Genomic DNA, 21,855 nt, shown 5'->3' on the forward strand with positions numbered 1-21,855 from the left:
GCATCTATTCAGCCAGGCTCAATGGGGTGAGCGCCATGGCTGCCTTTGACTCACCGCCAGGCAGCGGTCATTCAGCGGTCGCCCTAGAAACAGCACAAGAGCCCCAGAAGGGGATAGCCTGTCTACTCGCTCTGCAGAGTAGAAAATGTATCCAGGGGCAACAAGAGCGGGAGGTTGTGGAAGCTGAATGTACAGTGGGATGATTTGGTGATATGTGCGCCGCACTCACACACACGCAAACACACACATCTCACTGTACACAAACAAATTGAGGCCTCACTTTGATCAGTCAATCAGAAATGTTTGTTCAAGGATCGCGTCACGTGTAAAGCAGCTTCCAGCACGATCCGACTTTATGTCAAACGCGCATAATTCCAAGCCTAAGGCAGACGTTTGCATGAGTCTGAAGTACAAACACAATGACATGGAATGCACATTCTTATTCACTCTTATGGCTGAGGTTAATGCATACTAGATATGAGAAATGTATGATCAAAGTATTGGCAATCAATACCCTTCAAGCGCAAGTAGTCCAGGGCTTTTTTCTGTCTTTTCTACCCTGTGACCCCCTTTTAGGTCCAAATATTGTCAAGCTGTCAAGTGAATGACATCTTCAGTATAACACAATTATGTACTTGACAGAACCTTCATGCTGTTAATAATCATTCTCATATTAAGCCTTTTGCTATTTGCTATTTCAGCACAAAATAGCTCTTTTCATCTTTGTTGCCTAAAATCGTTAATTTTTCATGGAAATGATTAATCAAATTCCACAATATACACTCCACAGAATAACTACAAAGGTTGTATGACTGACTATACGTGTTAAATGTAAATACACATATCTCCACAGGAGTCAGAGGCAATATATAACCAAAAGCAGATGCTTGCAAGATGTTTAAGTAGCAGCATGTTGATGCTGGAAGATAAACATCTATACTCACACTTTCAGCTCAGGTAAATGTGCATTAAATATATAAACAGACTATAGGATGTCATAGCCTTTTCATGTTAAGGACTTCTCATTTTGAAAAGTATGGGTTTTGTTTTGCCAGGGATATTCTTTTAGGTCCAAAAATTGTCAAGTAAATGACAAATTCAGTGTAATGTAGAACTGAACACATATATAGTATTTGGACATTAGTGATTTATTGTTGTTGAAAACACGGATTTGTCGGAAAACACCATCGGCAAACTGGTGAACTCTTATTCTGATGGATGTTTTTTCTGTTATTGGTACTTTACCCACTTAATGCTAAACTTAATGTAAAAAAATGAATGTATAAGACAATACGTCTTACCTTCTCCTAGTGTCTGCTTCAAAAGGTCATGCTTGGCCTGCAGTTTGACAATGAGATTGCTGCCATTCAAGTACTCCTTGTATTTCTGTAGATGAGACGGATGAAAAGGCAAAATTTTTTGGGTTAGTTCCAGTCATAGTGTCTGCGTGCCCATGCTGCAGCTCATTTTGCCTGAGAACTCACGGTGAAGTAGAAGCCCTCGGTCTCCTGCTGATTGGCTCGTCTCTTAGTGATGTTTGCCTTGCTCATGTAGGAGTCAGAGGAAGCCGACTTGACCGACTCTGTGGATTGGCTGTGCTGGAAGGCCTCTGACACATCAAAGTCCTCCACGGTAAGCATGTCCTGAAGGGTCTGCATGGTGGCGTCAAGAGTCTTCCTCACCTGACACACGCGGCAGACAAGCACTGCTGAAACTTTAATTCGAACTACATCCACCATTACAAAATTGTTGTTATATTAATATGAAATGCACATGAAATGAATTAGGTGAGTTATACACATAAAAACAACAAAGGCTGGCCAAGACCGGCTGCATGGTGCAAACAAGCCAGCACAGTCTGAGATTATACCACTGCAGGCCATTTTCACAGCTCTTTGACTGACACACCGTAAACAACGGAGTAATTAGCTTCCTCGCATGAAGCATCATGACATGAAAGATTAACTATGTTCCTTCCATGTGAGGCAGACAGGAAGGCAGTGTGCATTTCCATATTCATAACAGACAGGCCCTGGCACATATGCACACTTGGGTGACCTTTAAACAGGTCTGTGTGAGTCACAGCGGCCTCAGTGACTCCGCGTGCTGGGGTGGCCCCCCAGTGGAGGCAGGAGACGACCCCACAGGTCAGCATCAGATGAGAGATAAACACAAATGCAGGCTGACAGTCCAGAAGACTGGTTGTTTTTGTCACACGCGGCTGCCAATCTTAAAATAGTAAACACCAATCGAGGTATTAGAACGCCTCAGGTGCTACAACTAAGACAAACAGCCATTTGATGAGTGATAAAGTGTAAGACTGGTGATGATCTGCCAGTTAGAGGGTCCGAATAGCAAGTAAGGTTTTCAAATTAAGAGTTTTTGTTACAGGAATATTTTGTCATTTTGAGAAATGCACTTATTCTGTTTTAGAGATGAAGGAGAGGACTACAGGTTTTTATACAAACGAACAAGATAAAATATGTTAACTATTGAGCTTTAGAGGCACTACTTGGCGACCTGCTTCTTCTGGATGTGGATTGATATTTAATGGAAAAATATTAAAGTTCTGTTGATCTCTTCATCTAAATCTCTATAGAAAATACCTTAAATGTCAAGCTTTACCTATAAAACTTACATTTTGGATCATATAAAGCTCAAAACTTGAGCATCAGATAAGCATCTTGAAGACATCTTCCTGTTCGGCTACGTGTGGTCACACTTGATCAATCTTTTTAACAACAACATATATTTCCTGCTACGGTATTTTGCAATGGCCTCTGAAACTTTTTTGTCACTCAGTGACTCAGACTACTATGTGCACATCATATTTAATGATGTCGACATTATACTGTGTGGCTTTTGCTTAAGCCATCATCTACAACCAAATGGATCAAATGATGACGTGTCAAGATCTGGGTGGCTTGTAACACTGCCTTACAAGGATTTCCTGTATATGAATGATTATCCACAAAAAAGAGCGCAAAGATTATGTAATGACTAAACGACTTAATTAAATGAGTATTATATTATTATATGACTCAATACATTTAGCCATATGTCCTCGTCTGAGTCCGCAGAAAACATCACTGTGTATTGCACACTTGCAGTGAGCTTGCTTCGTATTGAGATGAAACGCTGACACTGGCTACCTCGGGCCCCGTGAGACTTGTGTTCACTCTCACCTCTTCATTTTCTATCTTCAGCGTGGCCAGGCGAGACTGCAGCTGGTGGTGGCGCATCAAGAGCTCTGTCTGAACAGGCTGCTGTGCACTCACCTGACACACCTGGGATTAAGAAAGAAAGGGAAGTTTACCGGGAGGACTTAACATAGAGAACAGCAAACACGATGAGATACACTTTGTACCATGAGCTAAGACCTACAACAAAGCATTCCTAAGGCCCTGAACTCTAGAGACTCACCTCATCTCCCATGTGGGGCTGATAGTCAAAGCATGCTGGAGGACAAAAGATCTGACTGTGCGTGTCCATAAACTTCAGCTTGTCTCCTCTGATGTCCATGGCATCTACTGCTCCCTCCAGCAAGTCCAGACCCTCATGGCGAGAAGTCTCCAGGCTATACTCTGCAGATAGGTAGGTTCTCAAGGTGCGTGCCAGGCTTGCATGGTAACCCAAGTCACAACACTGAGGACGAGAAATAAAACATATATTAATCATAAACCAATAAAAGGCCTTGAACTTGCATAAAAAAGCATCAAGACTAAAAAGTGGTTCATTTTTACTGACAGTAATAACTTACATCTATCATGTCTGAGACATCGTGGATGTAATATTTGGCCACTAGGGCATTGGCAGCTGCCAGATTGAGAAGATAGTCGTTCCGGGCCTTTGTGCACTTCAGCTTGTTTTCAGAGTACTTGGCTTGTCTCTAGGGAGAAAGAGGAAGAAAGAGTCCCATCAGCGCAGGATGTAAAATGGTTTGCTAATGTACTGAAAGAATGCATTGTTACAGTCGGGTTTTATCTTAGAATCTGTCAATATATGTAACACTTTGCACGATGTAGAGACGGGCTCCTTGGAGCTTTAACTACATTTTCCAGTGTATTTTGTGCAAATAGCAGCTTTCAAGAACAACTCAAGAAGGCCATTACGAATGCATTTGCAGGTTTTTTGTATTTGAGTGTGGATGCAATGACTTTAATGTGCAAGACATTTAACCCAAACAGACCTTCTCCTTCATTTTTTCCATCTTCTTCACAGAGCTGCGTCGCTGTGGACGTTCATCATGACCGTACCGCAGGAGGCTGGAAGTAATGTCATTGGCCTTCCCAATGTGCTTCTCTTCCTGTTTCTCTGCCTCCTTCAGCTTGCTCTCGGCACTGAGACTCTCAGTGTGGTACATGTGGTACGTCTTCATCACCTGTAACAACATGCGCACATCTTATATTAAACTCCACTCAGTGGCGAGGGCATCGCAGTCGAGTCGAAGTGCTCGTTAAAACGGATGTGAATTTGAGGAGGAATAGACGATGTGCGCAGAATCATATGCTGAAATTTATAATGATTAATATCTGTAATTTTTAAAAGCGCTGTATGTAATTTCTGCAGCTCTCAGTCAAAACAAAGAAAAGACGTAGTTTGATGACATCATGAAGAAGCGTGGGATCATGGGAGTTGTTGTCTTTATTGCTAAACAACAATATAAATATATAAAACATTCAACATGGTATAAGCCAAACAGTCAGACATGTTTGGGGTCCTTGGTGGTCTTATTGAGGACTTATTGTCATTACTAATTTTAGTTTAGTTAACAACACAATACTATAAATAAATAGGGCTGGTGAAACTTCAGTATTCTCCCATCTTCTCCAAATAGGTTTTATTCACGTGGGCATATTATATACAGTGGCTGATAAATAAAACGTGCAAATTGTCAGTTTAATAATGATACAATTATGTTATGATTAACTAAAAGACATTAAATAATTTGCAGCCCCAAGAGTATATTACACATGACCTCTTGTAACCCTGGAATTAAAATATTTATTTTCATTCCACTCATGAGCAGCTTACTCATCCTGCTCAAGGGAGCGTCACATTTTGATTGGCATTTCCCAACTGAGCTGGAGGTGTTGTGCTGGGTGCATCCGCCTGATGTGTCTACATTTTTGTGTTTGTCTTCACCACTGCATTGTAGTGGGTTAAAAAAAAACAGACAAACATCCGAGCAATGTAAAACCAGTACTGTATGTTTTACTACAACCAGGGTTCATTCTCTGCTCCCACCGCTCAGTTTGCTTTGGAGGAATCTGAACAGAATCATGTTTCGTGGTGTTTCTGAAGAGATCACATGTGAACGTTTAACTAGTCACCCTGAATCAACAGTGCAATTAAACAACATCTGCTCCTCCATCACTCACTCTCAAGTTCTGGTTTCCTAGCAACCCCATCTGAAATGGGCGTGCAGAGGACAGCGAGATTGATCAGCAGGGGAGGAAGGAGGTTACAAAGTGACAGTATGCAACCTTCCCAGCTATACGCAAAAACCAGAAACTACCTGATTTCCACAAAAAGTCGGCAGCAGATCAATAGCAGAGACCAGCAGGCTCACAAAGACAAATCCATACTTAATTTTATATTCCACTCATTGCTGATAATAGAAATATATTATACATGTAAGCATGCATGTTTGCTTTAAGCTATATAAATTTGCTAGGAATGCTGTGTTTCCTTATGCTGTGTGTGGGAGCTGCAGACAGGCATTTAATAATGCATGAATAAGAGAGGAAAGATCAATATTAGTAAAGCAGGAAAGTGCTGTATAATGTTACATGTGGGTACGTATTTCTCAAGCAGTTTATATAATGTGTGTTTCTGCTTCATCTCTTCACATTCACTCATTCAAACCATCCATTTAAAAATGTTATTAAACTATGTTAAAGACTCTTTCTGTCACTCCCTGTTCTTCTTAAAGGGGATCAAATCAGAATTTATTTCACTTTAAAGAATTACGGACATTGCTTAACTTTGGCACAATTACAGTTTGGGGTCACAATTAGTTTTACAGCACCATGATAAATGTGTCTAAAGTAAAAGGGCCTAAACTTTTGCCAAAGTTTTTTAATTACCTTTGATCGATCACTTACAGTATTTACCCAATAACATTCTAGGCATAATCTGGATGATTAAGTGTGCAGCAAGCAGCCAAAGGTGGAGTTTCACGCGACAGTGAAAAATGAAGTAAAATAATTATTAAGCAGAATGGGAGTGTATCTGAAAATAAGTGCGTTTCAGACATGAATGTTTTTTTTACCTGTCAGGAAATTAAATTCTATACAACGTAACAATACCTTTGAAAATACTGCAAAACCACTGGAGTGTCAGGTGTGACTCTGCTTATTTGTAATTGAAAATTGTTAAGACCTACAAAAAATAATCTTCATATGCTCTATTCAACTGCAGTTACAGCTATCGAAAGCATAATTTAAGTCTGGTTTAAGTACATTGTTTAAACTGGAGTCTATTCTTCATATGTGCACGCATACTCAGCTAATAAAACCTATGATTCTGATTCTGGAAATAATGCTGGATATTTAATTTCACAACCCAGTTTACAGAAACATACGTGTATTCTTGTTTTAGCTACCTCAGATCAGTCCAATTTTAAGCATCTGTTCAATGCGTCTTAAATTATCTAGATTAGTATGTTAACTTGCTGCATGTTTGGATTCATATTAACTGATTTCTTTTGCGGATGAGCTGCTGAACAATAACTGAGCAATGAGGCGCGGAAGGAAGCGCTCTGGTGTGTTTGTTGTACCACACTGAGGATGATATCACTGCATTGCTTCATTTTCATCAGCCAAATGAATCACAGCTGTTTCTGCTATGTTTCCGTAAGCCTAATGTCATGTGTGCGTACGGGTTTCCACATGGGGTGTCCCGAGTATTATGTGCAACACAACATATATAAAGAATAGACAGTGACAGCTGTTACCAACACACAAACAGATGCATGTGATTACATGTAACGTTAGGTGAAAGTAATACAGCAGCTCGTGTTTGCTGTGAGCACAGTGCACCACTGCAGCACAGACTGCTGAGTCTGCTCGAAGCACAGCCGGGGGCAAGAACGCTCTCCCCTTCAAGCAGATGTAGGAGCTCACGGTGGGAGGAAGAATGCTAATTTTCTACTTTCACAACCTCAGGAGAAGGAAGAAATGACCTGTTAGAGGGTGCACTGCTGATAAGGCATATCTGCCGTGTGCAGTGTCAGGCCAGCTGCTTCACAGGTTACAGGTTCAGGTCTGAAAAAAGCTCGGGCTCAGGACTGACGAGCCAGAGGCAGAGCAGGCCGGCTGGTGTAGCCAAAGAAAGGTTGGGCATGACAGGGCAGTGGTACAACTCACCGTGTAGAGCTCATTGGTGACTTTCACTAACTCCTCGTGCATCTGCACCCCGATGTCTTTGCTCTGCAGAAGAGAAAAACAGGTGATAGTTTCAAAGGCGAGGTACTGAGACATCTAAGACTAACTATTTAAGAGAACTTCCTCCACAGAAGTGAAAAACTTTGAGGTTGTATGCCGCTTATATTTTGTATGTGAGGGATGTCAGCAGGCGTTGAAATGCTGTCATTACGCTGCACCAGAAAAGATCTAATACAATGCCCAAAGTGCACATGCAGACAAAAATAGAACAGTGCAGTAACTGTAGAACATTTCCCAAGGAGCTGTGTCACAGTTTCAGCTCAGTTACTGGGGCTAAGAGCCAATGATGAATTGGACATGTCCCATGAAAGGGCTTATAGTCCGAGAGGAGGAATGTGGCCAGTGGAGAGTGACTCTGGAAATCCTGTTGAGGGGATATGGAGCGACACTTAGCCCAATCAATCTTGTTTTTTTTTTTTGCCACCGCTCAGGGGCCGCTTGTCAAAACAGCGACCACTGCATTTTCACATGTGACAAGAATTAAATTACAGCACATTCAGTACATTTAAACTTTGACTTAACAAACACCAGACTTGATTCATTCCCTTCCCCGCATGTGTAATTCATTAGCAGTGAGGCTGCACTGCAGCTGAACCAGGATGCTACAGCATTACAGGATTATTGTTTTGGAGAACTTTGTCCCAAATTGAGCTAACTTCTTGCAGAGGGAGACAGTTTCTTCTGCAGGGAGTTTTTAGTCCTCCCCGTCGCGCTGGCTGCAAGCCACCCCATTCTCATCGAGGCTCCCATCGTGACAGGGCAGAGCCCCCTAGAGGAAATAAGTTACTGCAGACTCCTGCAGCTGTCAAACGAGGCCGAGCTAAGATCCCCGAGGCAGATTGTTCGTCACAAACCCCGCAACACAGGCGCTCTGCTATTCTCACGCGTGCCATACATTAAGCATATGCCTTACGTGTATGAGATGTGAGAGCATAAGCGGGGGCAAGAGCGTCACATAAATATGTTCTAGGATGTAAGACTTCGAACAAAGTAAATAAGTTACATCACCTTCTCTCTGCAAGTTGCTGAATGATTCCTATTTAATGTGAATCTGGTGTGACATGAAGTGAGTAGGAGTACAGGCGACAAGGGTGATGAGGTGTAAAGACCGTCAAAAAAAAAAAGGTTGGTGATCTGAAATGGCGAGCAAGCTGAGCATGATATGGAGAATGACAACACACAGGATGAATGGGGGAGGTTAGACAGAGAAATGTAATCTCTCACCAACCGTGTGTCACTTTACTGTACACGCTCTGTACTCTCAGAATAGCCAGCATCTACTGGAAGGCTAAAGTGGTGCAATTTTCGGCAGCTAAAACCTTACTGATGGCTGGGAATAGTCTGCCGGGCATCAACCTAATGGCCATTATTTCAAACCAGACTATAAAGTGGCTGCAGCAACCTTGTATATTGTAAGTGTATTGTAACCGAGGCATAAATGTCACTGAGACAATGATACAGTACATCTAACCACATGCCCTGCTGTACGAGAACCATACAGCATGAAATATACTGTTCGTACTGATACGTTTTAACATATTTTTACATATTTTTGTTGGTGTGGCGTCAAGCTCCCAGCTGTGGGCCTCAGTCATGCGGTTGGAGCAGATAAGACCGGTGACTGTGTGCGTTAGTCACGGTCGGGGTTACGTGCCCTCATCCATTTCATTCCGATTCTGACCTTTTTGAAAAGTCTGATGACATCCTCGCCCACGTGTGCCAGACGGACAATGACGTTGTTGTTGTAGATGTCGCTGAGAGTGGCGTGGTCTCTGCTCTCCCGCCTGGTCTGGTCCAAGACCAAATACCAGCAGTTCACAGTGGACACGAGATTCTGGTCCTTTCTGAAACAGCAAAGGAGATACGATGAAAACCAACGCAACTGCAACATTAAGACATTGCGTTTAGCCATAAGTAAGAAAAAACATACTAAATGTTGCATGACTACTTCATCTCTTATCAAAATGCTTTGAACTCAGTCTTTAGCAGGTATTATGTCCGTGTACTTAAGCATAAAACAGGATGAGGACCTTCTTAAAGACTGCACAGATCTTACATTCGATCCATTGGTAGCAGTACTGGGGCTTTACATATTAGAGATGGAAGGGTCACTGCACATGTGGTGAGGAATCAGCAAAAAAGGGGGCAGCTGTGCACGCACACACACACGCACACATACACACACAAACACACACAAGGCATGCTGACTGCACTTGCTTCCTTGCTCGAGGGAGCATGTGAGTTCAATTATCCTCACACCAAAGAGTTTGTCTTCATCTTTTGTCTTTGAAGAGCATTCAACTGTTTTTTTCTGACCTCCAACAACTGTGACTTCGACATAAAAATGCTGCATCATTTTACTTTTGACGCACAGCCTGCTCGACAGTTGCGCGCAGAAACACTTTTTGCCATTGGCTGACGGCTGACCTGTGCCGCGATCCGATCCAACGCACACTTTATTCCTCCTTTAATGGCTGGTGAGAGGGAGAAGGGTGAAGTGAAGATGAATGATTTTAACACTTTGCAAGTCGTTGTTGATCGGGAAGAGGATGCTCAAAAGGAAGTTCACGCCCTGATAGCCATCTCTGCTGATTTGCACCCATGAAACATTTATCATATCACTTGAGCTGTCAGCAGCGAGAGGAAGAGTAACGAACTGTTTTAGTTTGCAGAGCAGAGCTGCCACGATTATCTCTTTAATTGAGAGCTTGAATTTATATATATATTAAAAAAGCCATTCTTTTCCCTGTCAAACAGAATGCTATTATGTTGCTTGTGACTTGGAAATATAAGGCTGCCCACTCCTCCGTGTTTTGACAAGAAAGCATTGCAAACACTGACACTGGCTGCCAGAACACAGCATAGAGCTCCACCTGCAGCAACCATAAACCTCAAGAGGCAAACTCAAGAGGAAGGTGATGCAGTTATTATGATGTGGCCAAGTGACTTTCATGAATGGTTAGTGGGCGAGCTATTACCTCCATTAACACATCACTAGCTATTCTCTAGCAATCTGCCACACTGAAAGCTGCCTTTAAAGATTTCTACCGTCTGGTTCCTGGTTGAGGAAGCATTTAAAGCAGCCATACAGCAACTGATAAACAATCCAACTGAAGAATCTTGTCCCTACAGTACAAACATTACAGTCTATTTAATTCACAAGGCTGTAATCATAATACTTTTCACAACTGAACTCATAAGGTTCTATCAGACATTTTTCACTTGATCCAAGTAACTGCACATTCGTTATTGCTATTTTCAGGCAACGAGAAACTCAAGGTTATATTCTGGGCCATTAATGATTCTGTATTTGCATCTGCTGGTCAAAAAATGCACACTCATTGCATTTGTTCCTACGAACATGCTGATTGTAAATCATCTACCAATGACAAAAACTATATGATACGGGATTAAATGTTGTCTATAAATCAACGTCTAATAAATTATTCTGAATTACAGATCATTTGTTGGTCTCTCTGCAAATCATATGATGGAAAACTGATCCGCAGCAGTATCTTCGACTGAAGCTCGAGTCAGACATGCAGCAGTTATTTTTGACTCTAATCTCAGTTCTGAAGATCACATTAAAAAGAGTAGTCCTGACTTGTTTTCTGTCAACTGCTTCAAAACTTTGATCATTTTTATCCCAGCCGAGATTTTTTTTCACGCTTTCATTTTCTTTTTGAAGTGAAATGGGGCTGTTTTCCTGTCTTGCTGCAGCTCACTCTAATCTTCAGCTAATGCTGGCTTCCGCACTATGACAAAGACAAGAGATCATGTGGGCCCTCCGTGCATCCAAAACAATGCTGAAATTGAATCAGAAACTGGCCTTAATACCAAAATATGTTAAGTTGCATGACTCTTTTCAGAAGTTCAAACCACAGTCTGTCAGTCCACATCCGAGCTCTCATTTTTACATGTACACCATCTGTCTTTGCTCCGGGTCTAAATTCCACATCTGTAATTTTATATTCTATGAAATTGCTGTTCGGTTCTCACTTGGCTTCTCCTGCTGAGTGTTGACACTCTAGTTTAGTTCATGGCTCTACCCTTCTGTCTGGAGGAACGATGTTGAAAAAGCAGCACAAACTTCATACAACAGAGCAGCATTCTGAAAAGTTGTGCATCGAGTTAAAAGAGCTGCGCCTGTGATGCTAAAGGAACACCGGACATCAGCATCTTCTCTCTGCTCTCCCTTTCATCCTTTAACACTTTGATAAAAAAACATGAACACGCCATCCCTATAGGCCCTGCTTTCAAGAGGAGCAGGTGTTTGATCGTGTACATGGGATGCCAGCAACCTGACTTCAACTCTTTGGTGGTTGGCTGCTCTTGAATAAGGATGAGAATGTAGTGTTCAGGACACAAAGGAGTTGATGTAAAACTGGTCATGGAAGATGACAGAGCGAGGTTTTTGAACCTGACGGCCTACAAAAAGTAGAGCAATACCCGTTCTGTGATAAAGTCTAATGTAGAATGCACCAGCCGACTGAAGTACAACTAGCCGACAACACATAATGCATCTATTAACTGCTGTAAAACACGTTGGATACAAATTGTCTTTTCAAAAAAGGTCCACAGAGTCATGTTCTCTCATAATGATGTTTTTGCTGCAGCCAGTCCATTGCAGGAGGGTTTGACAATCTCCTGCCAGCCCCTTTATCAGATATGACACCAGAAATGAAAATCTGTCAGGTTCACGGATAAGAAAGAGGGGCACTGCTCACTGCAAAAAGGAAAAATTAAATGAGGGAGTGCAGAGCCAGCCCTGAAACTTCAGAAGAGAAGACCACGTGGGATTATTAATGATAGAGACTTAGCCGGTCCATTGTAGTCTGAGTATGAATCTAGCCTTTGACAGAGAGATATAATGATGACCATTTAATGTGACGGGGGAGAATCTGGGACAGTAGGGTGTAGAGAGAAGTCATGCAATGTGACTCTCTTGCAGGGGTCTCCCTTTGAGGAAACGCTCCATTTGTCAGTGACAGGGAGGTCTCCGCCGCGATTACGCTTCACGTCCAATTGGCCGGAGAGACTGAAAGAGAGACGGAGAGACCTCTCCTGAATAAACCAGCGGGTTTGTTACACATGACTGACACAGCCAGGTCACATGAAAGGGTGTGCGCCTGCCTACAAATCAATTACCATTGGTACTGTAGTGTTTTAAGGTGAGTTCAATTTCCTGCCGTGTTAATTCAAAACCTTAACACTGCGTATTAGAAACGAGTAGATTCTTCAAATTGACTCTAATTTGACGAATTAATCTTAACTCAGCGTCCACTTTTTCTGGAGCTTTCAAACACATCTGGCAGCCTTTACTGGTCTGTTTCCAAGGTGGAGAGATAACTTTTACATTAAAAGGTTTTAAATGAACACACTCGTGGACACGCGGACATGCATACACAGCTAGAAAATGATCTAAAAGTCGCAGCCAGCTGCAGGCTGGTCAGAGCATCTGAGCAGGAATTCCTCAACATGCTGGGGGGTATGTTTGCTGCGTGACCACAGATTTCCCTCACACAAAGATTCATAGCAGTTCAAGTCGATCTGAGTAAACTGGCCCATAATGATGCTTTCTTCAGACTCCTAATTTTCTGTGTCCATTGAGAAAATATGAGTGTTTGGGTAGCGGTCTAGCGTGAGGTTGCTTGAGAATGGAAATGAAACGACAGCCACATTGAAAAAAAGCTGGGGGGGTGGGGGATAAAGAGCCTGACCTAGTTGGGAGAAACACAGCAGCCTGAGGCCACAAGCTTCCCTGGCCCTGGCTTCATTTCAGGTCATTTCTTCTGCTTTTATCCCTCTTCTCCTTTTTGTAGCTTATCCCTCCTCTGTCTTTTTCCACCTCTCTGTGCCGTGCCAGTGATCAGTATGAAATATCTAGCAGTTACTCGGCAGTCAAGGCTTTCCATATGGTGCTCAGCAGACAGGACAGTGGGGAGACTCACTTGAAGTGCTGGTGCTCTCTGGAGGTGCGGATCTTGGCAGAGTAGCGCTCGGCCAGTTTGTCCAGGCCTCTGGAGTACTCGAGCTGGAGCTCGGCCTTTCGACGGAAGAACTCCTGCAGGTCCTGCAGCAGCTGCAGCCGAGACTCGGACTGCTGCTCCAGACAACGGAACTGCTCCACCAGCTGGTTACGGATCTCTGCGTATCAAAAAAAAAGGGAGACCACCTTCAGAACACATAGTGCCTCTCTGGGGAAGTGGGCTTACATGCTGGGCCTCACTTCTGCCTGCCAAACAATGCTGGAGGTCAGCATTTAACCCACAATCCCTCAACAGCGGACTGAGAACAGCACGTAATGTAGTTAATACAAATATGTGAGGATACGGTCAAGCATAAGCGCTAATAGAACAACAAAGTCATCATAATTGGATAAAACTGGATGTCAAAGTGCATTTGTCTGATGTGTGTGTGTGTGTGTGTGTGTGTGTGTGTGTGTGTGTGTGTGTGTGTGTGTGCGTGCAGTGGGAGGGAGGGAGCGTGGGGGTGTCTAAACGCTGGGGTAGCACACGTGCACATGAGATGCATGTCTGATGATTGCAGCAGACAGCACGGAAAAATATAAAATAGGTCAGCTTCTCAAAATGCATTGTGCTGAGCGAGCCTTCAGAGAAGTTTGTCTTGAAAAAACAAATTGCAGGCATTCTTTCGATTACAAGCACGCTGAGGTTTTCTGCTTATGAGGTTTGGAAACTCGCTGCTCCTATTCACAGTCTGAGAATGAGGAAGAATTATGCTTTGGTCTAAATTTTCAAAAATAAGGTTGACGTTATATTTGCAAATACTTCTCTAAACTAAGTGCTTTACGTTGTAATAAAGCACTGAGATGCAAATTTACAAAAAAAAAAAACCCTCTTTGGGAAAAGTTGGGTTTACATTAATTTACTTTCATCTGTGCTGAAAGTTTCACTGTTGTTGCTTGTGTGTTAACAGTATAGTATCAAAATATCCACAGACTCCATGTTGGGCAGCTTGTACTGGCGGTTGGCTGTACCTAAACACCTCTGGGATTTCAGGTGATAAAAACGTCCACTGGAGTAATAACATCACTTTTATGGTCTTACAGTGACGCTGAAAAGGAACACAAATAACATTTTATTTCATCCATATACTGTTTATTGCGAGGCTGCCATAAATCCAGTGGCTAAGTGGCTGCTGAATGTGTGGCTGGAGACAAACCATAAATCATGTCAGACCCTGTAGGGCTGAGTGATATGGTTGACATCGCTTTCAGGATATTGATGTGGATGTTTTCCAGATATCTACATTCATCACAATAAGGAAACTGATGCAGATAAGAATAAATTAATCTGTTGTCATTCCGTACATAAGACAGAAACTCTTCCATTTGCACAAAAGCTTCAGTAACTTATTTGCTTTTCATTTTAGCTTGTCTAAAATCATCGGTGTGGATGACAGAAATTTGAAGAGCAATTACACCACACGCTCAGATCATCGCATCAATACACAAGCATTTTAAATTACTGCCCAGCCTCATCAAAAACCCCAACAATAATATGACAGATCTCCCACAGAGCAACTGAAGTTAGTGCAGACGTACCGTACTATGCTAAGTTAACATACTGGTGAGCTCACATCTGTGGATTATACACACTCACAAACACACACACATACACACACACAGAAACACAAGGGGAAAAAAACAAGGCCTTCTCTCTCTTCAAGACATTACAAAGTAGTTGAGCAACACTGAGATGGCTGAAGATTCCATTATGACAAACTGTTTCAACCATGCACACAATTGCTGTGCACAGAAAGGGACTGTGTTGAAAATTTATCAATGGAAAAGATGGCCCGGAAGAAGAAAAGCCCTTTTGTTCACATCTAAATGCTGTTTCTGTATGCAGAATAAAGGATTTAAAAAAAAATGCCTCCCCCATCATCTGCGAGTGTGTGAGTGAAAATGTGAATGAACGAGCAAGAGGGAGAAGGACAGAGTAAATATGTAGTCCCTTGCTGTTTGGAAATGTACCCCTCATGGTCCCCACAGTTGCCCAGTTGCCTGGTTACATGCCTCTGGAGGCATCTCAATGAGAGCAGGCCGGTTCCCTGTTCTGACAGTCGCAGCAGTCAGTCTCTTAGCATAATGGCCAAGGACAAGGGCAACTTTCTCTGCTTAGAAATACTCAATAAACAGCCTGTGCTGATGAACGAGGCAGCAATCAAGTTCAAAATAATCACTGTGATGCGCTCCTGTGCGAAAATAGATCCCAGAACAACACAATTTGTTGGCCTGTGTGACTTTAATCACTTTTAATCCTGCAGTGACGAAAAAAGGAGCAGACAATACAGTGAGCAAACCTAAATTGATTTAACTGCATCATTTTATCAGCAAGACACCAAATAGACTCATGATATTTGCATTTGCTCTCCTGTGAGCATGTTATTTTTAGAACTTAAAACTGTTACTAGGGACTGTGCAACACTGCACTACATTCGATGAATGATTCAAGCCTTTGCAGAGTGATGCATAATTACGAGGAAGCTGGCAAGGAATTCAAGTGAATAATATACGGAGAATTAAGCCTGAAAAGCTAAATGCAGTCTCTTCTCCATCTTTTTATCGTGCACAATAGTACAGATGTCTCTAAATGAAATGCAGGGGCATATGCTACACCGGGTTCTCTGCCTGTGAACAGTGTGCATCCAAAATGAATAAAATGTTCCACACCCAAAGGCTTGTGGAATTTTCACTAATAGGACTTTACCCATTTGTAATGTTTGTCTCACTCCTACGGTTAACTCATATGGTTAACATCCTGGTATTTTCTGGTGACTTTAACATGCATTTGGAGCATAAATGAATTGCTTCCAGAAACTTGATGCAGAATAAAAACAAAGACAGGAGCTCGTCCAGCTGCTTAAGTCACCGATCTGGTTGTGATTGAGCATTTGGGATACCGATGCCCAACAGTGTGATACAGATGATGTTTTTTTAAATACATGAATCTAAAACCAAGACACCCAAACACAGAATTTACATCATCTACGTCCTTTAGTCATATATGATTACTGTCTGAAGGTTTATGCCATAGAAAAGTAAAGCTGCTATGAAGCCTTGAACTTCTCTTTCACCCTGAAGTTCAAACCCAGCACATCTGCAGTGGCTACACATCTGGATCTCTAACAGATAATGTAATGAAATTGGGGGAAAATATTGGTCACTGTCGCCTCTCAGGGTTGCCAGTTAGGCTGCAACAGAAAGCACCAAAAATCACATAGTCAAGAGTCCTTGTCACCACAGTAGCCTCCTCAAATTAGCCTAGCACAGCTATTGAAATGGCCAGGAGCAGTGTCTGGGGCTGTGTCTGCAGTTAGCCATGCGTGGCTAGTCACATGTGGCCTAACCCAGACTGACACGTTGACATAATTTGGTACAAATCAAGGCTGTGTTCTGTGAACACTTGTCTTCTGAATGCAGTAATGGCTATGGTATGCCTTTACAGTCTATTTGCTTGAGTTCACGTTTCCTTCTCTCCCTCTCGCCATACAAATATCTCTGACAGGAAAAGGAATCGCAATTCGTGCAACCACAGGACAGGAAAATCCAGGACGTAGTGGGCAGAATTCCAAGCAGTTTTCGCTTTAAATCTCTCAACTGTGGGTATGCATCTGTCAACACAGCAACTGTGTCTCACATACTTTGTTTCCAAGACACTGGAAACAAAGATATTGTTTCACTGTCGTAACGCTACCGTGACATTTCATGACAGTATCAGTCTAAGCATTCTTTCTTTATGACGGCTGCACACAGAGGGGTGTGTCTGTGCTTCTGAACATGGTGCCTATAGTTGCTATCAAGCCAGCATAAGAAAATTTAATCTTTAAAACAAAAATATTACAAATGTTCAAATGTCACACGCTTTTTTAAATTTCAATTATTTTTATAATGTTTTAGGGCCAGATATCCATGTAAATACATACTGCACAAACAACACATTATATGTTTCCTTAGCAGCAGCAACTCTTACAATAAACAGTTTATGATGTGCTCTATTAGAGCAATTTGAGCATGAGACTAAAGCGGCTAGGCTCCAAACAGATCAAATGGCATTAAAGATAATGTGGCCTACAGCTAAAAGTACAGTGTGATGCATGATGAAGGGCATCCCCTCATTTCTCTGTGTTTTGCACGAAGCTGAAATCCCTCAGGCTGGTCGACTGCACTCTTTAAAGGGAAAAATATTAGTGTTACTCAAATGCAAAGTACACTGCAGAAGGAAACCCACATTAATCAGGAAGACAAATCATATAATGGTCACAAACAAAAAACATTTAGCTGCTGATAATGACTAAACGGTGACTTAGTGTAATGATACTAAGCAGTATCTCCTGTCAGTGAGTGACTCTTCAGTCATCAATGAATCAGGGATGGCATGTGACAATAATTGCAAAATACAGGCCCAGACCTGTAACGCTTTGAGCTCAAAATACACACCAGCACACCAACAATCATCGCTCAAATGTGACTGAGAACACACTGCTCAAATGTGGCATGTTAAAAACACTGCAAAGTGCATTAGGTTTGTGCCTGATTGAACCGCTGTGCAGTCAGCAACTCTGCATTATTGGAGGCCAGTGTCAGTGTCAGAGTAAAGCCCCCACAGCTCCGAACTGATCTGAGCCCAGTTTGCAAATGAGCTTAAGATGTCAGCTTAAAAGCTTTTCCTGAAACTGAGACGAGAGACTGAGCTGTGATGGCTCTCTCACAGCCACAAAGCTGGTGTGGAGACCAGAGGGAGAGGGTGAGAGAGTGAGAGTGAGAGAGTGAAGGAGTTAAAACAAATAAACAGACACACCCAGAGAGTGACAGGGAGAAAGTGAAGAACACCTCCATCTGCAAAATACTAATCATACCCTTCATTCCACACACATTAACGAGCTTCGGTCATTTTTGCTCCGTGCATGTACGACATCAGTGAGGTCTAAATAAAGTCTGTGACAGGAAAATCAGGCTTTGGTGACATATTTCCAAATACTTCCACATAATGACTTCATCAACACTGATATTACATGTTTCAGACGAAAACATCTGTAACTCACAGGGAAATAATATTACAGTAGGACAAACAAAGGAGGATGTTTAAACCTGTGACTGCTGCAAAATGTATAAGAAAAAACTCATGCAGACACGGCTATGATATCAAAGTGAAAATGAAATCGCAAAGAAACTTTGATGTTAACAGCCATCAAATGAAAAAATAAAAGTCAAACGTTTTAAGCAAAAGTAAAACCTTTTGGGAACTATGCTTATTTGCTTTCTTTCCAAGTTAGAAGTGAGGATTGACTCTCATGTTCAATATGAAGCTACAACCAGCAGCCAGTTAGCTTAGCTTAGCTTAAAGACTGGAAACGGGGGAAAGAGCTAGCCTGGCTCTCACCACTCACCAATTAACACAATATGTCTCTTTTTTCTTTTTTTTAAGTCTGTTCAAAAATGTGTAAAAACATCAAGTTGTGGTTTTTACCTCACTTTTCTTGTTGACATCAGGAAGTCACCGCAGCCGGCCAAGAAATAAGCTAGCTGCTTTTCTTCTGCCCTCTGTCGTTTGCTAACCTGGCTGGCTGCTAACTGTAGCTTCATATTTAGCGGACAGAAGTGAGAATGGATTTGATCTTTTCATTTAACTTTCATTTCATTCATTTTTAACATTATTATTTTCATGCCCTTTGCCTTCAAACGCACAGTACGTCATTTGACGACGTCGTGAAGTTGCGTGGAATCATGGGAGTTGTTGTTTTCACTGTTCATCAACAACTCCACTGTTGATGAAAATCTGTCTGACATGACTCAGGCGGGGATGTTTACAGGCAACGTAACGTATTAAAGTTTTATTCACATTACATTTAGTCACATTTACTGGCTCCCTTCCCTGCTCTCTGGCTTAACATCTGATGTTACCCAAGTCGCCATTGGAGGCGACCAAATGCAACACACCGTTAATATGACTAAAATTTTGGATTTTCTGGGTCTGAACATTTGGAATAATGTAAGTACTCAACTCAACAAAGTATGTAGCATAGGTCTAGTTGTGCTTAGATATTTTAATATAGAAATGTTGCATATTATACCTTTAACTGTCGGGAAGAAGGCAAATAGGCATTTTCTTTTAACTAAACAGAAACTGTCTAGTTATACAACGAAGTTTTAGACGCCGACAAACACCACCAGCTCACGGGCAAAGTTTTAATCTGTCTGCCCAAGTCAAGGCACCTCTTTGGCCATTTAGAGGTCTGTAGTCCTGCTGGGTGATTTTGCAGGTCTGAGCAGAGTTACTGCACCCTGTGACTACATATAGGACAAGGACAATCTGAGTTGTCCTGCTTTATACTGAATCAATTAGCTTCACTGCACACAAACATTATTATAGTCCATGAAGCATTAAGCATCCACGAAGCAAGTATTAAAACCCCATGCACAGCACTGAGTTATCCTGGTTTAAAATGGCAACTTATTCTAGAAGGAGGCCTATGCTCTGTCTCTGCGAAAAAAACCTGATACATGACACTGAGCAAAACCACAACTGTGCAAGGGTGATGCACAGAAGTGTTTGAGTTGACACTGCCTGAAGTTGTCTCTAAAAATCTGATAAGACAGCCCATACATCCTGCTCAGTCTGCGGCAACACAGCGTCAGTGTGCCTCACTCTCTCTCCCCTCTCTCTCTGGGTGGTTTATCCAGTCACATATTTAGCGGCAGACAGTAAAATCCTTTCATGGTTCATAATTCATACAGACAGCATACATTATTTATGGACTTTCTGAACTGTTTGCTGTGTGATCTTTTCGAGCATTTCCCTCTCCCTCCGTACTACACTTTGTCCTGGAGTGTCAGGTAAACACTCATCTCTCACTTTATTGTCTTTTAAAATAAAGCCACACGCTTCAATGGAAATTTAAACCTTTCTTTCGAGGGAGAAGTTGTACAGTGCACCCAGAGGTCTCCTGCAGGAGCACCCTGTACCTGAGGTGCATGACCTCCAGCCTATTGGAAAGACTGTCCAAGGTGAATTCCCTTGCTGGCTGTGCAGCATCAGGACAGTCTGATACAAACAGCAGCTGCACTTTCATACAAACCATCAAATCCAGAAGATTGCATGGCCAACCAAGCAGGGCTAGGCATGTTCAGAGAGCTGACACTCATCTTAATGACTGTATCGCTGGATTCGAGTGATAGCCCTATCCCAAAACAGTCAGAGTTAATGGTTGAGTCAAAATGACGTGAATTTATGACATATGTGCAGAATACATGACTGTCATCCCCAACTATGAATGCGTCCCACCCCACAGCACTGCACACAGAAAGCCATATAAAGCAGTGTGGTTAAGTTACGCAATAGTGGCTCCACACACACAGAATAACAATCCGAGCGGGCCCTCGCGGTACCAACCTTTCACTTGGGTCTCATATTCGGCAATAATCTCTTTGTCCTTCTTGACTTTGCCCTGAGATGACATTTTTTGGAGGGGGTGGGGGGCGACGGATCGTGCAATCCTCGGGCAGGAGTCTGCGTCTCGGTTGCCACAATGCAGCGCCCTGTCCGCAGTCCTCTCCGGAGAGTTGAGCAACGATCAGACGCGAACCATCGCCCGCTCGACACAACTTCGGCGATTGAACGCACTTGAGGCGGTGCGGAGGTCTGCGGCGCTGCGTTCACGGCGACGGCGCAAGCCTAAAAGTGCGTGAAGATCTCGGTCCCTGACCACTCCTCTTCAGTAGCGCTCCTCAGTGAATCGGAAAACAACTCACGTTTGATGTACATTTCACTCAGAGCAGCAGCAGCTATGGCAGCCTCTGCGAGAATAGCGCCGAGCCCCTTCTGCACAACACTGTCCAGACTGCCTTCCCCCCCCCCCCTCTCTCTCTCTCTCTCTCTCTCTTTCTCTCTCTCTACAAGTTCAATGCTGCCGCAGAAAAAGGCTGAATGGACGTGAAAGTCAATGTGAGACTCCTCCCCCAACCCCCTCCCTTCTTCACCACTTTTCTCCTCATGGATGATTTAAGATTTGTCTGAGTGAACTGATATGCAAACCTTTGCCGAGAGCAGACATGTTGTAATCCACAGCTGACGGAGTTCATAGATGGTTTGTTGGTGAGCAGGATCTGATGCCTGTTTCCAGGACAGCAGCAGTAACATGAGACTGAGGCTGACTGCAGAACACAGGGATGTTAGGCTTGTGTTATGTGTTGATAACCTAAAAACATAAAACAGTTTGAACATGGATGAAATACAGGCATCTTCACACTGCAATGCAGACAAAAATACACGCATTATGGTAAGAAATGTTGGCTCGTTGTTGCTGGAACCCTCATTATATGAAGTATGTGTGATCTCACATCTCAAATTTAAGATATGAAGAAACAAATCAAATCATCTTA

At 42.5% G+C, this 21,855-nt stretch overlaps 1 protein-coding gene across 3 annotated transcripts in view; it reads right to left on the minus strand.

Moving 5' to 3' along the window:
* The window catches only part of LOC121612049 (SLIT-ROBO Rho GTPase-activating protein 3-like), a 33,606-nt gene extending 12,284 nt beyond the window's left edge, over positions 1 to 21,322 (minus strand). For all 3 annotated transcript variants that reach the window (XR_006007128.1, XM_041944807.1, XM_041944797.1), the window contains exons 1-10: positions 20,867 to 21,322; positions 13,400 to 13,595; positions 9,130 to 9,292; positions 7,371 to 7,433; positions 4,190 to 4,381; positions 3,761 to 3,889; positions 3,424 to 3,645; positions 3,186 to 3,287; positions 1,485 to 1,682; positions 1,302 to 1,386 (exon numbers count right to left, since the gene is read on the minus strand). Coding sequence is in view for 2 of the 3 variants with exons in the window: in XM_041944807.1 (XP_041800741.1) it covers positions 1,302 to 1,386; positions 1,485 to 1,682; positions 3,186 to 3,287; positions 3,424 to 3,645; positions 3,761 to 3,889; positions 4,190 to 4,381; positions 7,371 to 7,433; positions 9,130 to 9,292; positions 13,400 to 13,595; positions 20,867 to 20,933 (1,417 nt within the window). In the remaining variant the exon portion in view is untranslated. The remainder of the gene's footprint in view (positions 1 to 1,301; positions 1,387 to 1,484; positions 1,683 to 3,185; positions 3,288 to 3,423; positions 3,646 to 3,760; positions 3,890 to 4,189; positions 4,382 to 7,370; positions 7,434 to 9,129; positions 9,293 to 13,399; positions 13,596 to 20,866) is intronic.
* Between the last annotated feature and the right edge of the window lie 533 nt (positions 21,323 to 21,855).

The sequence above is a fragment of the Chelmon rostratus genome, chromosome 2 (genome assembly GCF_017976325.1).
Source record: "Chelmon rostratus isolate fCheRos1 chromosome 2, fCheRos1.pri, whole genome shotgun sequence".
Taxonomy (NCBI): domain Eukaryota; kingdom Metazoa; phylum Chordata; class Actinopteri; order Chaetodontiformes; family Chaetodontidae; genus Chelmon; species Chelmon rostratus.